This window comes from Myiozetetes cayanensis, unplaced genomic scaffold (assembly GCF_022539395.1).
Source record: "Myiozetetes cayanensis isolate MyiCay16 unplaced genomic scaffold, myiCay2020 scf4, whole genome shotgun sequence".
Taxonomy (NCBI): domain Eukaryota; kingdom Metazoa; phylum Chordata; class Aves; order Passeriformes; family Tyrannidae; genus Myiozetetes; species Myiozetetes cayanensis.
In genome coordinates, this window is record NW_026087631.1 from 10758895 (window position 1) to 10773908 (window position 15014).

Genomic DNA, 15014 nt, shown 5'->3' on the forward strand with positions numbered 1-15014 from the left:
GTCTGTAGTTTGTCCTTTTTGGATTCTAGTTTGACACTGAAAAATAAATGCTTCCTAAGCAAAGCAGTCAGGTTACTGATATGCTTTAATTATTATAAATCACAGAAACAAAAATGCTGTCCTCAAAGGCACTGTCTCTCCCTGTTTCAGGTTATATAACCAAATGCATCTTGTCAACTACATCTACTGCATTTTGGAAACATAATTCCATGCTGTATTTAGAGGGATTTAAACCTTTGGGGATAATGGGAAGACTGTAGCTTGTTTTAGTTGTCCAGTTGTTCTAACAGGGAACTTGACTGAAAATTGGTTTATTGTGTCACTGGGTTTTGACCTAGCATTGTCCTAATACTATGTTTAAGTCTTTCCAAATACTTCAGGAAATTTAGGGTATGGCACTTTCTCTTTTTTTACCTACTCCTTCTTAGGGGTGTGATCCTACAAACTCTCCGTATGTATATTTTATCATCCTCAGTTTTTTACATAGGAATATGGGATACAGTAATGTCAGTGTCAAACCAGGCTGCAGCTCAGGATAAAGAAAGAACTGACTCACTGCCTGGAAGCAGGGATTGGTGAAGATTATAATAAAGCAGTTCTACCAGTGACTTAAACTAGCTCATTCAGCTATCAGAAAGAAGACTATTTCTACTGCTATTTGTTCAGACAGCTTTGTGAGAAACACCTATTGGCTGACACACTAAAACTAAAAAGTTTTGTCAAAAAGGGTGGCTTTTCAGATAGTTCTTGCTGTGTTTGCGAAGGTGCAAGGGTTACTTGCATTATCTTTATTTGCACATGTTTAGAAATAAAAGTTAATCAGTCACAATAGGGTATTTCCTTCCAAGCAACTCAGTTTCTCACCCCAGTCACAACCTGCTTGTAGCTTCTTAGTTACCCGTTCACCTTTTCTTCTCTGGTGTGGCAGACAATAGTTCCTAAACCAAGCTCCCACCCGAGAGACCACAGATTCACCTTCACTCAGGCCAGCTGAGGTTCTGCTTTTCCTCTGCGTCATGGGAACTGCTACTTCACTTCATCTCCCATGTGAAAGGAAAAAGAAGTTGGGCCCTTCCATGATGGGACAGTTGGGTCCACAGCAGGGAAGAAAGGCCACCTTCCTTTGCCTTTCACAGAGGGAAAGGAGGCATGCCGGTCTTCAACAAACCTTGTTGACTTGCTGCTATCTTCTCCAAACCTTTACAGTGGGCAGTTCTCTCCCTCGTACCTTCTGCAATATGATTCCTGCAGAGGTCAGACTGACCATCCACAGGGATGATTGTCCCTGCTTGCCATGGTGCTCTTGTTCACAGAAGAACACTTTCAATTTTGCATGATTCTGTCTTGCATCTTCATTAGGGTGTATGGTTCCTTGTAGGTTTCTGCTGCTTGAAAACAGGAGGATTTGGATTTTGTTCACTCAGTGGAAACAGGACTTACCAAACTCAGTCAGCATTGCTGTTGGGTTTGAAATTTCTCCACTTAAGAACAGAGAGTTTGGCATATAACCACTTTATTTTTAGTTGGGTGGCAGTGAACTGGGTCTCTGCTGTTACTCCCTTTCTTCCCTCCCACCTCCTGCCTTTTTTTGTTTGTCAGTGAAAAGATGGGTCAGATGGGAAGGTGTAAATCTTTGTAGGCATGAAAAAGAAAGGACTTTTTGTCAAAGCTGTATATATATATAGTCAGCTGGCAGAATGTGTGTTATTGTTGGGTTTTCTTCCCTACAGAGATAATCAAATCAATGTAACTGTGAAGGTAGATATCGCTACACAAATGGTTGTATATCAACCTACTCCCTTAAATGCCATGGGTTAGATAAACCAAAAATCCCATTAGCTGATAAAACAGCAACATGGATACTATTACTTATTTTATCCTCCAACCCTGAGGTAAGGGACTGTGGTCCATGGTGTATGCTGATGACCACCACATGAGCAGGGATACTGCTGCAGAGGGCACACTCCTACAGAACACTGTGTCTGTGAGGAGCCCTGTGAAAGGGGATCATGGGGGCTGAGTTTTTCCTGCTATTGTTACAGAGGCTCCATGTTGGGTCAAAGTTCCATATTCATTGCCTAAACTGGAGTTAAGTTTTTCCCCAAACTCTGCACAGTATAGTGTGGAATTAGACCTCTTCTGGTAGCTGTGGGAAGTAATTGTCCTGCTCTGCTATGCACTGGTGAGGCCTCACTCCTTTGTGCAGTTTTGGCTATCACAACATAAAAAAAATATTAAGGTATTAGAGAGGGTCCAAAGGAGGGCAATGAATGGTGAATTGTCTGCAGGGGAAGCTGTATAAGGAGTGGCTGAGGTCACTTGGTCTGTTCAGCATGGAGGAGACTGAAGGGAGACCTCACTGTGGTCTTCAACATCCTTACAAGAGGAAGCAGAGGGCCAGGTACAGATCTCCACTCTTGTGACCAAGTGACTCCGCTTAAGTGGCAGTACGTGAGGAAACAGCATGCAGCTCAGTCACGGGAGGTTTAGGTTGGGAGTCAGGAAAAGGTTCTTTACCCAGAGGGTGGCTGGGCACTGGAAAAGGCTCCCCAGGGAAGTGGTCACAGCACCAAGCCTGTCTGAGCTAAAGAAGTGTTTGAACAACGCTCTCAGGCACATGGTGTGATTCTTGGGGTGTTCTGGGCAGGGCCAGAAGTTGGACTCAATGATCCTTCTGGGTTCCTTCCAACCCAGGGCATTCTGCAGTTCCGTAGGGACGGGGCCAGCCCCTCGGCCGCAGGGCAGTGTGGCGGGCCCGCCTTGGTGCCCCGGCAGCTGCAGGTGCTCTGCGCCGCCATGTCCGCGCCGCCGCGGGGGCCGCCAGGGGCCGCCCTGCGCCGCGGGAGCGCGGGCCGGGCGGGCGGGGGCGGCGCCCGGGGCGGGGCAGGGGCGGCGCCCGGGGCGGGGCGGGGGCGGACAGTGCCGGGCCGGGCACAGCCGGGCAGCGCTGCGCCGGGGCCGGTGGTACGCGGGAGAGCCGTGCCGGACTGTGGCGTCCCTTCCCCGGCTGTCCTGCGGGCGAGGCACCTGGAGGGGCATCGGCGGCGCCCGGAGCGGTGCGAGGTACGGCGGCGGCGGCGGGTCGGGGCGGCGCACGCGGGGGAGTGGGGAGGGGTCGGTCCCGCCGCCTGCAAACTTCCCGCCGGCAGCGGGACGGGCTCACCCGTTCCCCGTTCCGCGCAGCCCAAGGAGAGGTGTCCCCCCGGCTCCGCTCCCCAGCTCCTCCCGACCCCGCGGGGAGGCGGCCCGGCCCGCCGCGCTGGGGGGCACGGCCGGTGCCCGCTCCCTCCGGGAAGGAGCTCCCGCTGCCCCGCCGGCCTCAGGAGGTGGCGGGGCAGGGGACGCGCTGCGGTCCCGGCCGGAGCAGCAGGTGGGCATCGTGAGAGCGGGTGGGACGGTGCCTGCGAGCGCTCGGGGCTCCGCGCAGCCCCCGGCTGGCCCGCAGCCCGCACGAAGGTGCGCTCTCCTCAGTGCTCCCCTTTTTCCCTTGCCCAGCCCGTCTTCCAGAGGTGGGTTTGCTGCGTGCTTACCTGCAGAGCCTCAGGAGCCGGCTCAGTCTCGCCGGTGAGCGGCGGGCTCTGCGGACCTGTTGCCACACGGGGGGAGCCGGGAGCGAGCGGGACGAGCTCCTGCCGCCCTGCCGCACCGTGCCCTGGCACAGGGAGGGGAGGTCCGAGCCCTGCGTGCTGCTCCTGTTGTACCCGTGCTGAGCAGAGGGATAGGAGGCTCGGCACCGCAGGAGCTTGTATTCTGGCGTGGCAAACGCTGAGACTCAGCCTGTTAAAAATGTCAATTTTCCTGCAGTTCCTTTAATCTTGGGGTCGAAGTTAGTCTGTCAGGAAACCTGCCATGCACCTGATCTGCCTGTTCTGTTAGTTGTGGCGAGTTTGCAAGGTTGCTTAAGGAAAAATGGTTTGTGTTTAACTCCTTGTTCACTATTGGAACTGAATATTTGAAATCTTTGCGAGTCTTTGCAGCATCACAATGTGATAAGCTGACAGCTGGTTTCTCAGAGGCTGACCCAGGGCTCGTTATGGACAAATGAGTAATGGCTGGTGCAAGGAGTAGCAAACCCTAGAGGTGCATGCTGTTGGCTTAAAAAAAGAAAAGCTGCAATGCAAACATAGAGCGAACCTGGTTGGCAGAGATTCCTGGAGAGTCCTACTTGAAACTGACCCTGCAGGTCATCTGTCTTTCTTCTGGCAAGACCACTGCCAACTGGCATTTAAAGATGTACAGGCCTTCCTGCTCCCATTTTGGTGGGCATATCAACATCTTCTGGGGCTGCTTGTGGGCAGCTCTCATAAGCAAAATATTCTGATTGATACAGGTGTTTGTCCTAAACCAGGTTGGAACAAGAACAAGTTAGCTGGATGATTATCAGGTGGATAAACTGTATTTGAAGATCCTTGCCACCTGTGCTTATATTGCAGTGATTTCTTACGTAAACAACAACAGGATGGTGTTTCTGTTCTCCAAGTCATTTAGTTGTACTTTAAACGCAGATATAATCTGTATATAACAAAGGATATTTGTGAGAAAATCCTCTGGACATCTCAGACTGGAGATGTGTTGCAGTAAGTAGAGGAGAACCTGTTTCTTCCCTTTCCACAGCAAAGGATGTTACTCAAGATTTGCAGACTCCTCTGAGTGGACCAACATTTGCAACAGTTGTACTTCTGCATGTCATGGGGCACAGAAAGGAGCATTCCTGGCACAAAAAATAAAAAAGGAGGCAACTGTTCTTTTTTAACAGAGAGCCTGCACATCTGAAAGAAGGGTATGGGGTAGAAAGAAGACGAATTCGAGGTAGACCAGGTACAGTAAAGCAATATTGAGTTCCAGAAAGTGCTGAAGAGAAAATGAGGTGGGTGAAGAATAGCGCGATGTTGCTTGTCATCAAGTATCTTGGAATTATGATTTTATTCAGTCTGCTGGTGTGTTGGGGTAGTAGCTGGTGCTGCTTAGAGCACATTAGTGAGTGATGTGGAACTTGGGACTGGACCAAATCACTTCAGCTCCTTTGCTGGTATTTCTCTGCTGATAAGTGGGTTTTTATCAACTGCCAGCAAAGTACTTGGCATTGTTGGGTCCCTGAGGAAGGCACTTGTGTTCTGGAACAGAAACTAGGAGAAGCAGAGAGGTCCAAGTGCGCTGAGAACAAGGATCACAGAGTGCTTTGGAACAGCAATTGTTTAAAAATGTTACAGGGAAAAATGTGGTACTTTGTTTAATATTCGGTCTTTATCACTAATTAGGTAAACAGATCTCAGATGGAATATTTTATAAATGAAACACAATGTTACTTTCATTCTTCTGCTTTAGGGTATTATCTCAGGATTGATTAGATGCTTCAGTAGTACCTTTGACAGATAAGTGTCTTGTGAGCCTCTTCTGAGCCAGAGACTTAAACAGGCCTGTGCAGATAATGTGAAGAGAGAAAGCTGAAATGAGTAACATATAACTGAAATTTTAATGCTAAGTAGTGTAGAATTTTAATTTACTTCTGAGAAATTACCACCTTACTGGTCCACTAAGCTGCTTTGGTGATGGGTAATTAGCATATTAATATATTAAAGGGAAAATGCTTACAAATGAACTGCAGGTATGCCTGAAGATGACTCAGTCATCTACAGAGTAACTCAGAGGCTCTTTTAAAAGAGTTTGGACCAGACAAGAAGAGTAGAAGAGGTTTTGCTCACTGTTATTCTGTGTTGTTACCCAGTCTTGCTGCCATGCTCCTCTTTGGTTTTTGTTCTGGTTCTTATATGCAGTGGGCATTTTTCTCTGATTTTAGATCTTTGCCTTCTCAAATCTTTGTTTGCAAAGCCTAGCAATGATGAGATCTTTGCCTTAGAACAAAAGTATGGATTTTCTTGTTTGAATTTTTTTTTCTATAAGTTCCTGTTGTTTTGAGGAGCTCAGGAAAAGGTGCAACAAGTGTTAAAGCAGCACAAGAATGTGAGATTGAAAAGCGGGGAAGGGAGGAAGAGAGGATATAAAACTGGGTCATCGTGTCTTGTGAACCATCACTGTAGTAGTTTAATTTACCCCATAAGCATAAAAGGGGACTTAGGCTAATCAAATAGCTTAATGGGAACAAAACTTTTTAAAAGCAGGGGGCTCTCTGGCTAAGATGTTCTAAGATATGTTTGATCTAGGAAATCTGTGTTCAGTTTTATTTCAAGATATGTGGTGCTTCTGCTGTTGAGGGCATTTCATTGCCACACCAATACAATCAGATGAAAAAAGATTTTCTGTTTTTATTTTGAAGATCCAATATGCCCTTATGCTATCAAAAGATGCAGGTTTTGTATCCGGAAAGAATTTAGTAAATTCTGTGGCTATAGCATGCAGTATATGTTCAGGTGCTTGGTTGTAGAGGTCCACTCTGGTCTTAAAACCAGGAGTTTTCTTTCCCTACCGGAAACTGGATTTTTGTGGCCTTTTTTTTTTTTTTTTTTTTTTTTTTGTGTGTGTGTGTAATTTGACACTCATTACTATTTGGATATAAACAAACAAACAGAAAAATCCCCAAAACAACCCGAAAAACAAACAAACAAAAACCAAAACAAAACCTCTCAAAATATATCTATCATAATTATACAGCTCTAACGTTTTAAAGCAAATTCTGTCAGCTAGATGAGTGCAGTCTCTAAATCAGAGACTGAGTAGAGTGCTGAACAAGCATTTAAAACAGTTTTTGGGAGGCTTGACACGAGGTCCTGGCTGGGTGGTACTCTCATTGTGCTGAAACTGAAGAAATGTGGGTGAGGGCTGTAAGAAAGTTCCATTTTATTTCTGACCCTCTGGTCATTAATGCCTTATTGCAGCTCTACATCGTGGAAGAATTGCATTTTATCTTTTCCAGTCTCCCAACTGTCTGTATTTCAAGTTTTCATTGACCAATACAGTATGGTACAAAGGCCAGCAGTGACCATATCAGATGGCACTTTCCAGCAAAATACGGACTTTCTTTTTTTTTACCCAGGAAAAAAGTCAAAAGCTGTCCACTTAGAGGATGTTGAAATGTAGTCACTTTTTCTTTAAAGAAATGTTAAGTGGGTTTGAATTGCTGTGCAAATTCTAAGAGTTTCGAATACCATTTTTATTTTCTCATTTTAGTGTCTTTTATTTCTGCCTTTGTTGTTGTATCTGCTAGCATGATATTAGAGTGCCTCATTAAGGTAGACATTGAAGTGGTGTTTATCCACAGGAGTATCGAAACTAACAAACTAAAACACTTAAAAGAAGACATGTTCTTGTACAATCGTGATTTTGTTTCTTTGGGTCACCAGTTACAGTAAGGACAGAAAGTTACGAAAGTTACAAAAGTTACAAAAAGTTTAATTGTAATAGTTACATGTAACAACAGCAGTCTAATTTTTTTTTATAGAAAAGTGCAGTACTTCATTTCTAAGTACTCATGTAAGGAAAAACAGTAAAGATTTAAAGTTGTTTGACTTGAAATAATAGAAGACCTTATTCAGTCTCAGAAAGTGCAACTCTTTCCACAGGAAGAGAAAGTTGCATATGTACCCTCATTGAGGGTTAACACTGAATTCCAGGTGAGAAATATGAAAATAGTGTTTATTACAGTTACTTCTTTTTTCTTCTGTAAGATGCAATTAATTTCAACTTGTAAAAGAGATTTTTTGCAGAGAGCTAGAATAAACAGTTCTTAAACACTTGTTCCCTATAAATGCTTAGTTGATATCAGTGGGTTAAGCTTACCTGGATACTCCCAATTATCACCTAATGAGGTCTCTATTTCCCCCCTTCAAAAAAACTCTGTGCATTTTGAAATGTAAGTCACAATTGACAATAAAAAATGCAAGTTAATAGGCATATCTGCTTTAGATTGATGGAATACCTCCCCAGAAGTGCAGAGGAAGGAAGTGACTGTTTCCACGCTGTCCAAGGAGGGGTTTTTTTCTGCTCATAGTGCTGTCATTACCTAATTGAAACATGCTGTGATCTCATGAAGAACTGATAGAATCTAGTAGGATGTAGAAAGTTGTGACCATCATATCTGCTGAAGTCTGTGCTAACTCTTAGCCTTTCAGAGACTGGAATTTAAGTGCAGATTTGAGCAAAGAGAAGGATGTCCAACACAGATATACGTACATACAACCTGACATCATCTTGTGTGCTGCATTGCACATAGGGAGACCTCAAGTTCATGAGCTTTGGTTCATCTGTTTCCTTAAGCTTAATATCCAAAATTGGGCCATGTTAATTCCCACAGTAACCAAACACTAAAAGCAGCAAGTTAAAAAAAAAAAATAAATAAATTCAGATTTATGTGTAGTTGAACATATTTTGCTACCATCAAAAATCACTGTGGTGTCAACATAGTTGCAAAGTGTTTAAATTAATAAAACAGATTCCAGAGATTGATTAACAAGGTTGTTGGGAATGTAACATTACCTATGTGCCAAACTGATCATATGTTCCCTAAAAAAACCAGTTAAGAACAGAGATATAATGTTGGTGATTGGAAGAAGGATTATATTCAGGAGTCTGAAACCCATTCCCTCATCCCCCGTTTCTGTAAAACAGGAGCATGTGAGAGGAGAGTTGCTGGACCTGATCTCTCTAGCCCAATGTCTAAATTAGTGCCTAAAATTAGGCAGTTGTAGGTATCCTGTTGTTACATTCCTGGAACCAGAAATAATAATTCCATTCCATTATAATAGCTAAATGGGAAGGGATTTAAAGATATATATTTCATTTGAATGAAGGAAAGGCATGGCACCAAAGTTGCTGTCCAGCCCTGAAACTTCTCAGGCAAAATATTGAGGTTCTGTCCTCAGATAATGGTAACAGCTGAATTTTTTCTCCTCAGAGTAGTTCCTTTTTCTTCCCCAGTCCGAGAAGTCACAGAAATACTTTAACTCTTTTTCTCTTACATTCAAATTTGACACAGTTCATTTATGATAAAAATATCCGTGTCAGAACTCATTCAGTCAGTCTTCTAATGTCTAGAGAGTGGTACTGAGACCCAGGATATTCAGAGTGTCTTCAGTAATAGTTAAACTGATGAAGATGATAACCTGAAGTACTGCTTTGCTTCATCCTGAGTGAAGGAAATAAAGGTGAGAGAGGAATGAAAGAAATTTGGTAGCATCTGTGTCCATATAGTAATTCTATTCAGATTAAGCTTGTCTGCTTATGAACTTAAAGTACATAGAACGGATAAATATTTTACATAGGATTGTGAATCAACATATCCTGAAAATCTGTGCTGTAGCTATTGAATATGCTGTAAACCTGTATATAAATTTATGTGCATATATATCACACATATATATATATCCATAGGATATAGAGATAAGTATACTTGCAAAATAAGGATCAAAGCATCAAAGCTGGGAATTGACTTTTCTTACTTGCAAGGACTACCTGTCATTATTTTTGAGTTTGAAAAGGTCTGTGTTAAATTCTCACCTGCTTTGTAAGTCAAGACCTCTGTAGCAAACAAGGCTGCAGAAAGATCTGTCTTCCTTATGCATGTCTACATCTTGTACTTTTTTTTCTGAATTAGTGAAGTAGTGCAAAAATAAAATCTATGAGGTGTCCACCTGCAAATTTTTCTGTTTGTAAAACTGTTGTCATATTCTGTGGACAGACTGCAAAACCTTTTTTTATAGCGCAAAGGGAGAATACAGCAATATTCACTTACGTTTTTAAAGATCTTATCTTCTACAGAAGTGGTGATACCAAGTGCCCCTTCAATTGAGTACTCTACTTGTTTAACTGAATATTTTTTGAAAACAAACCCCAGTTATCAATTTGAAAATTATTAAAATTTGGAAATTAAAAACCTATCAATAAGGGGAAAATTATTATATTCTTAAAAAGAAACAAAACGTAGATTTTACCTCTTCGTGTAGGGTTTTTTTTTATAAGACTGTCGAAAATTATATGGCACATTCTCAGTTCCATTTGGACTGCTTCCCAGGAACAGTGGCTGTATTGCTTATCTTGTAGGAAACTGGTGATTCTTTGAAAGTACTTTTTTATGCTGTATGTAGAGCTTTTAAGGATCCATGTTTGAAAGTTGTTTCTTACTTTTGATTGCTCTTCTGACAGACATGTCTCCAACTCTTCAATTTGATGATGAATTCCATTTTGGAATTTCTCAATCTTGCTTGTATTCCAAGCATCAATAGGAAGATTCTTGCTAAATAGTTGGAAGATATGTTGGAGGAACTCGTAGATGATCACTCTGCTGTTCTGTGTGATCTTGGTAATCTCCGTGGGAAATCTGAAGTCAGTTGTTTCATTGAGACATTGTTGAGATAAATAACCACCCATTTTCCATAGTAAGTTCATGTTGTGGTAGTTCATTTTGATTCCTTGGAAAACGCAAACTGGATGCGAGCTTTTGATGTACAATGCCAATATAATGCAAATTTGCAGTAGGCTTCTCTGAACCAAGATGGTCATGCTGATGAAGCAGTCAGCACTATTTTCCTTTCCTTTATGCAGAGTTGTAAGCTCTCAGTTTCATGGTTGTCTTGTCTTGCTTACATGCTTCTCTCTCACATCTCTGAATTTATTTCCTCTGTGTGACATGCTGGGTATTACTCATTTTCTAGGAATTGTGCTTTGTATCAACTGTGGTCCTGCCAGGGTTTACTGTTTATTTCAGTTCTACACAAGTGCAAAGGTTTACTCATTTCTACTTTGACTATTTAATTGAAAATAGGATAAGTCAGTCAATCTGGTGAATCAGAGGACATGGGCAGATTAGCCAGTTAGAATCTGGTAAGGGCATTTCATCTTCTTGTATTCTTATTAGAACAGGCAGTCATGTTTTGTGCTGAGAAATTTTACTTTTATGCTGAAGTTGGCAAAAACAGTAAAAATCACATCCCTGGCTAACAGATAGGCGATCAAAGCAAGATGTAATTTTATTGTTTTAAGAACAAATGTCTTTTTTGTTAGGATAAATTGTTTTGTTTGGGAAGTGGATTAAATTTTGTTAGAAGATAACCCTGTTATTGACACAAGCATTGGCTCACTAGGGGCTTATGTTGCTGTCACTATGTTGGTAAAAAGAAAACAAATGTACAACTCTTAAAACAGAAGCCTTTCTCTCCAAAATCTCTGATAGTTTACTACTCAGAGAAGCTTTGTTCTACTTTATGCCTTGATGAATCAGCCATCTAATCTAATGTTCAGAACCATTAAAAAAAGCATACTTTTATGTAAGAAAATTCCTTAAATTTCAGAGTAAGAAAATTCTTGTTCTGAAGCCTCCTCCGGTTGTCCCAAAATCAATCTTTTCACCTGGTGTGCAAGAGTCTGGCTCTGTTCATCCTCTGAAATGGAAAAGAAAGCATCTTTTAAATCTAAACCAATCAAATAAGTATTTTTCCACCATTATTTGGTTTATTGCTTTTAAATCTTTTTCCCTCTGACCCTTGTGTTCCTCTGAGGTCTGGGTCATTAGTAAACAGATTCAAGCCTCCCATGCCCTTTCTTGTGAGATGCAGAGCTTTCTGATTTGATCATTTAACTTACATAATAAATCTCATCCTACAATGGATGGGGGCATTCTGGCATATAGAAACTTGTGAGTTCAGTTTAGTATCTCCAACTGTCCACTTCATGAATTGTAAGAATGACTATAAAGCTCTTTTTTCCATTGCTGCAACAATTGGTCCTATAACTTTACTTAGCAGACCCTTGCGGATAGGTTTTACTGAATGTATGGCTCTGCTATCAATCCAAAACCTATTGTTTCATTCCCTGATTTTATTGGAACTAGAGGGTGTGATGGGGATTCCCTGATATTTTCCCCCAGCCCCCCTCATTTGTTGTAAAAAATTCTCCAGCATCATAATTCTTTACATCTTCTAAACCATCCTTCCTGCCTACAAATAAGCACATTGATTCAGACCAAAAGTAGAGGGGGGGGGGGGCAGAGGGTGAGCAGGGGCCTTTGACAACCCAAACCCCCCAGCCTGTTCTGTTTCTTTCACCTTTGTAATACCATTCTCTTTTTTCCCCACAGTAAAAAGGTATTCAGTATAGCCTACATATCTCCTCAGTTAGCATGACTGTTTCTGAAAGCTGATATGTTTCTTCAAGATTCTGTCAGTACAAACCACAGATCGCTTCAAATTCAACAAATCCAAAGTAATAAAAAGGGCATGTACAAAAACTGGCAGACTCTTTGCCCCCATTGCTTGTTCTAAAGACACCTGTGTTACTGGCTGATTATGTCCCCGAGTCTAGCTTGCAACAGGACTAAAATCCTTTCTTCCCATATGCTCTTTATTTTGATCCGTATTCTCTTTATCCATCCTCACCCCAATGTTATATGGGGAGAAAAGGAGGGAAGTAACATTCACGTCTTCCAACTCATCCCCTTCGCAACATACAATCTTCTTTTTTCTCCTTCTTAGTACATGGCATCGACATATCTCCTCCCAACATACACTTTTTTCTGAATACCTGGATCTCTATACAGTGTCATAAAAGCATCAACATAAACCAAACCTCACCCCATTTACCAAGTCAGCAACAAAATAATACTGATCCTAAGAAAATATAAAACTCTAACAATCTGTTTTCTTCATTTTCCAATTTAAAAGGTGTCCACCACTGATTACAATGTTTATTCCTTTTATCTTTAGTCTTAGGATCTTCCACAACTTATTCCAGCTGTTCAAAATACAACCCAAAGGGCTACAGGGTGGAACTGTGGACTAGTTTGCTAGTACAGAATTACTCAACTCCTTTATTCTTAGGTCCAGACCTCCAGTACTAATGTTTTATTACACTCTACTCTGACTCCTTGTCAGCAGTGAGAGGAGAGGCACTCTCTCTCATACACAGTTTTGCTTGAACAGTTCCAAAGCATAGGCATTTATTTATTTCCCAGTTCTGACCCCCATCATTACTTACACATCGCTCCGACCCTGTGCTGGCAAAGATAGGACTACCCCTCCCCCCTTCATATATTGTTACTGTTGTGTACAATCACAGCCTCTGTTACGGATTCTTCTGACTTGATTTACACAGAGCTTGCAGTTTTCCTGTACAGATTCCACTGATCAGTTACAACAAAATGAAATTTGATACTTACCAGTCCAGGAATTCACCCCACTTTTGCTCCAGTTCCTCTGGAGTGTTGCACCTTGAAGTTGCTTACTGCCCCAAAGCTGAAGAAGATTCCATGGAGTCCCCGATCAAACTGGTCAGAGTCCTATCTGAACCAATCCTCCTTTGCCGGGGGTGGGCAGCAAGATGATCCAGGCAAGGCTTTATGGCTTTTTCACCTAAGTCGCTAAGACTGCTGTCCCAAAATTTCACCTAGTGTGCAAGAGGCTGGTCTGTGCACAGAGTTAAGGTACTTACAGTTCTGTGCAGAAAGGGGTGCTGGGTGGCAAATCCACAAAGTGAGTATATAAAATTTCTGTAAAGTCTATAAAAACTTTTTACTATTTTTACATTTTAGCAAATAGAGACATTTTACTACATAGTTCTCTTATTAATTAGTATTCTTTCTTCTGTTGGTTAAATGATTCTCTCACTTCTAATTAGGCTGCGTGCTGAGTCTTTCTCTTCTTTTGAGTTGATGGGTTTCTTGAGTAAGTGGTTCATGAACTGGTGATCGTGATCTCCCCTTACCAGAACTGCCCTTTGCCCAGAGCTGAACTCAGGACCGTTGCCGAGTTGGCTTTGTTAGCTACTTCCTTATCTTGGGAGTATTGCCATTAAATGTCCTTGTGGCCCATAAATTTTACATTCTTTGTATCCACTATCAGGGGTACATCCTACTGGCCAAGCTTTGCTAACCTCCCCCTAGGTCTGAGATCATTAAAGCATGGCAAGCCCTAAACCTTAACAAGACCATTCTGCTCACAAGTAATTAATCTTTCTAGCACCTGGACATCACTCCCATAAAAACAAGCTGTCAAGGAGACTGAGTTCACTTGGGTTGGTAGTAAAATATCCCACCATCAGGACCGGACGTCTGACCAGAGTACTCCTGTGGCTGCCGTGTCTTTGGGACACATTGTAGTAGGACTGGCGGTGGCCACCAGCAGGTTAATTGCAAGTACCTGAAGCAGTCTCAGCCTTTTGTAATTACAGTTCTGAGAAAGTGCCGTACAAGCACTGTGGCTTGAAATGAAAGTGCTTGATTGGTCCCTGAATATGCCATGTTTCTAGGTACTGCTGGCTTCCTCTAGTGCTGTACCAACCTTTTTACCTGGTTCCTGTAATCACAGCATGAGAGAGAAGTCACTAATGGTTGAAAAAGAAAATTGGGTTGAACATTAAGATAAGCAGAAGTTATAAGGTGGATTTACTTTTCTTCTTGTGGGTATCTTTAAGGATTGATAAATCTAAAAGTGAACCAAAGTGATTTACTGTTATGTTGTTCAGCCTACATAATTACAGGAATATTTGAAAAATATTTGAAGATGTTGAAGCTCTGGAATATTTGATATTGTCCTGATTTTGGCTGAGGTAGAGTTAATTTTCTTCCTAGTAGCAGGTATAGTGTTGTGGTTTAGAATCAGTAGGAGTATAATGTTGATAACACACTGATGTTTTGGAAGGACTGTTGTTTCCTGTATGCTACCAGCAAGCAGGTGCAAAAAAAGCCAGGAGGGAGCAGGACAACTGACCTAAACTGGCCTGAGGGATATTCCACACCACAGAACATCATGCCCAGTATATAAACTGAGGGGAGTTGGACAAGAGCTGGAAATCTGTCACTGCTCCAGGACAGGCTGATCAGTGGGTGGTGAACAATTGTACTGTGCATCACTTGTCTGTCTTGGTTTTTTTCCTCTCATTATTATTGTTTATTATTATTATTATTTAAAATTTTTTCACTTATTAAACTGCTCTTATCTAAACCCACATGTTTTACTTTTCTTTCTGATTTTGCTTCCCACTGGGGAACGGGGTAAAGTGAGCATGTGGCTGTGTGGTACTTAGTTGCCAGCTGGGGTTAAACTAGATGGAAGCCATAAAGGAATTCCAAG

General features: G+C 42.1%; 2 protein-coding genes across 5 annotated transcripts in view; one reads left to right on the forward strand and one right to left on the reverse strand.

Moving 5' to 3' along the window:
- Window positions 1-1183: 1183 nt before the first annotated feature.
- Window positions 1184-10320, reverse strand: LOC126647054 (interferon omega-1-like). The gene is made up of 2 exons (XM_050328912.1): window positions 9941-10320; window positions 1184-1406 (listed from the first exon to the last, which is right to left on the reverse strand). Exons 1-2 carry the CDS (start codon window positions 10318-10320, stop codon window positions 1184-1186), a joined length of 603 nt encoding a protein of 200 aa, XP_050184869.1.
- The window catches only part of MOB3B (MOB kinase activator 3B), an 85979-nt gene continuing 73894 nt past the window's right edge, over window positions 2930-15014 (forward strand). For 3 of the 4 annotated variants that reach the window (XR_007630552.1, XR_007630551.1, XM_050329415.1), the window contains exon 1: window positions 2930-3063. The gene's annotated coding sequence lies outside the window, so the exon portion shown is untranslated. The remainder of the gene's footprint in view (window positions 3064-15014) is intronic. The other variant, XM_050329416.1, reaches the window with a different exon arrangement.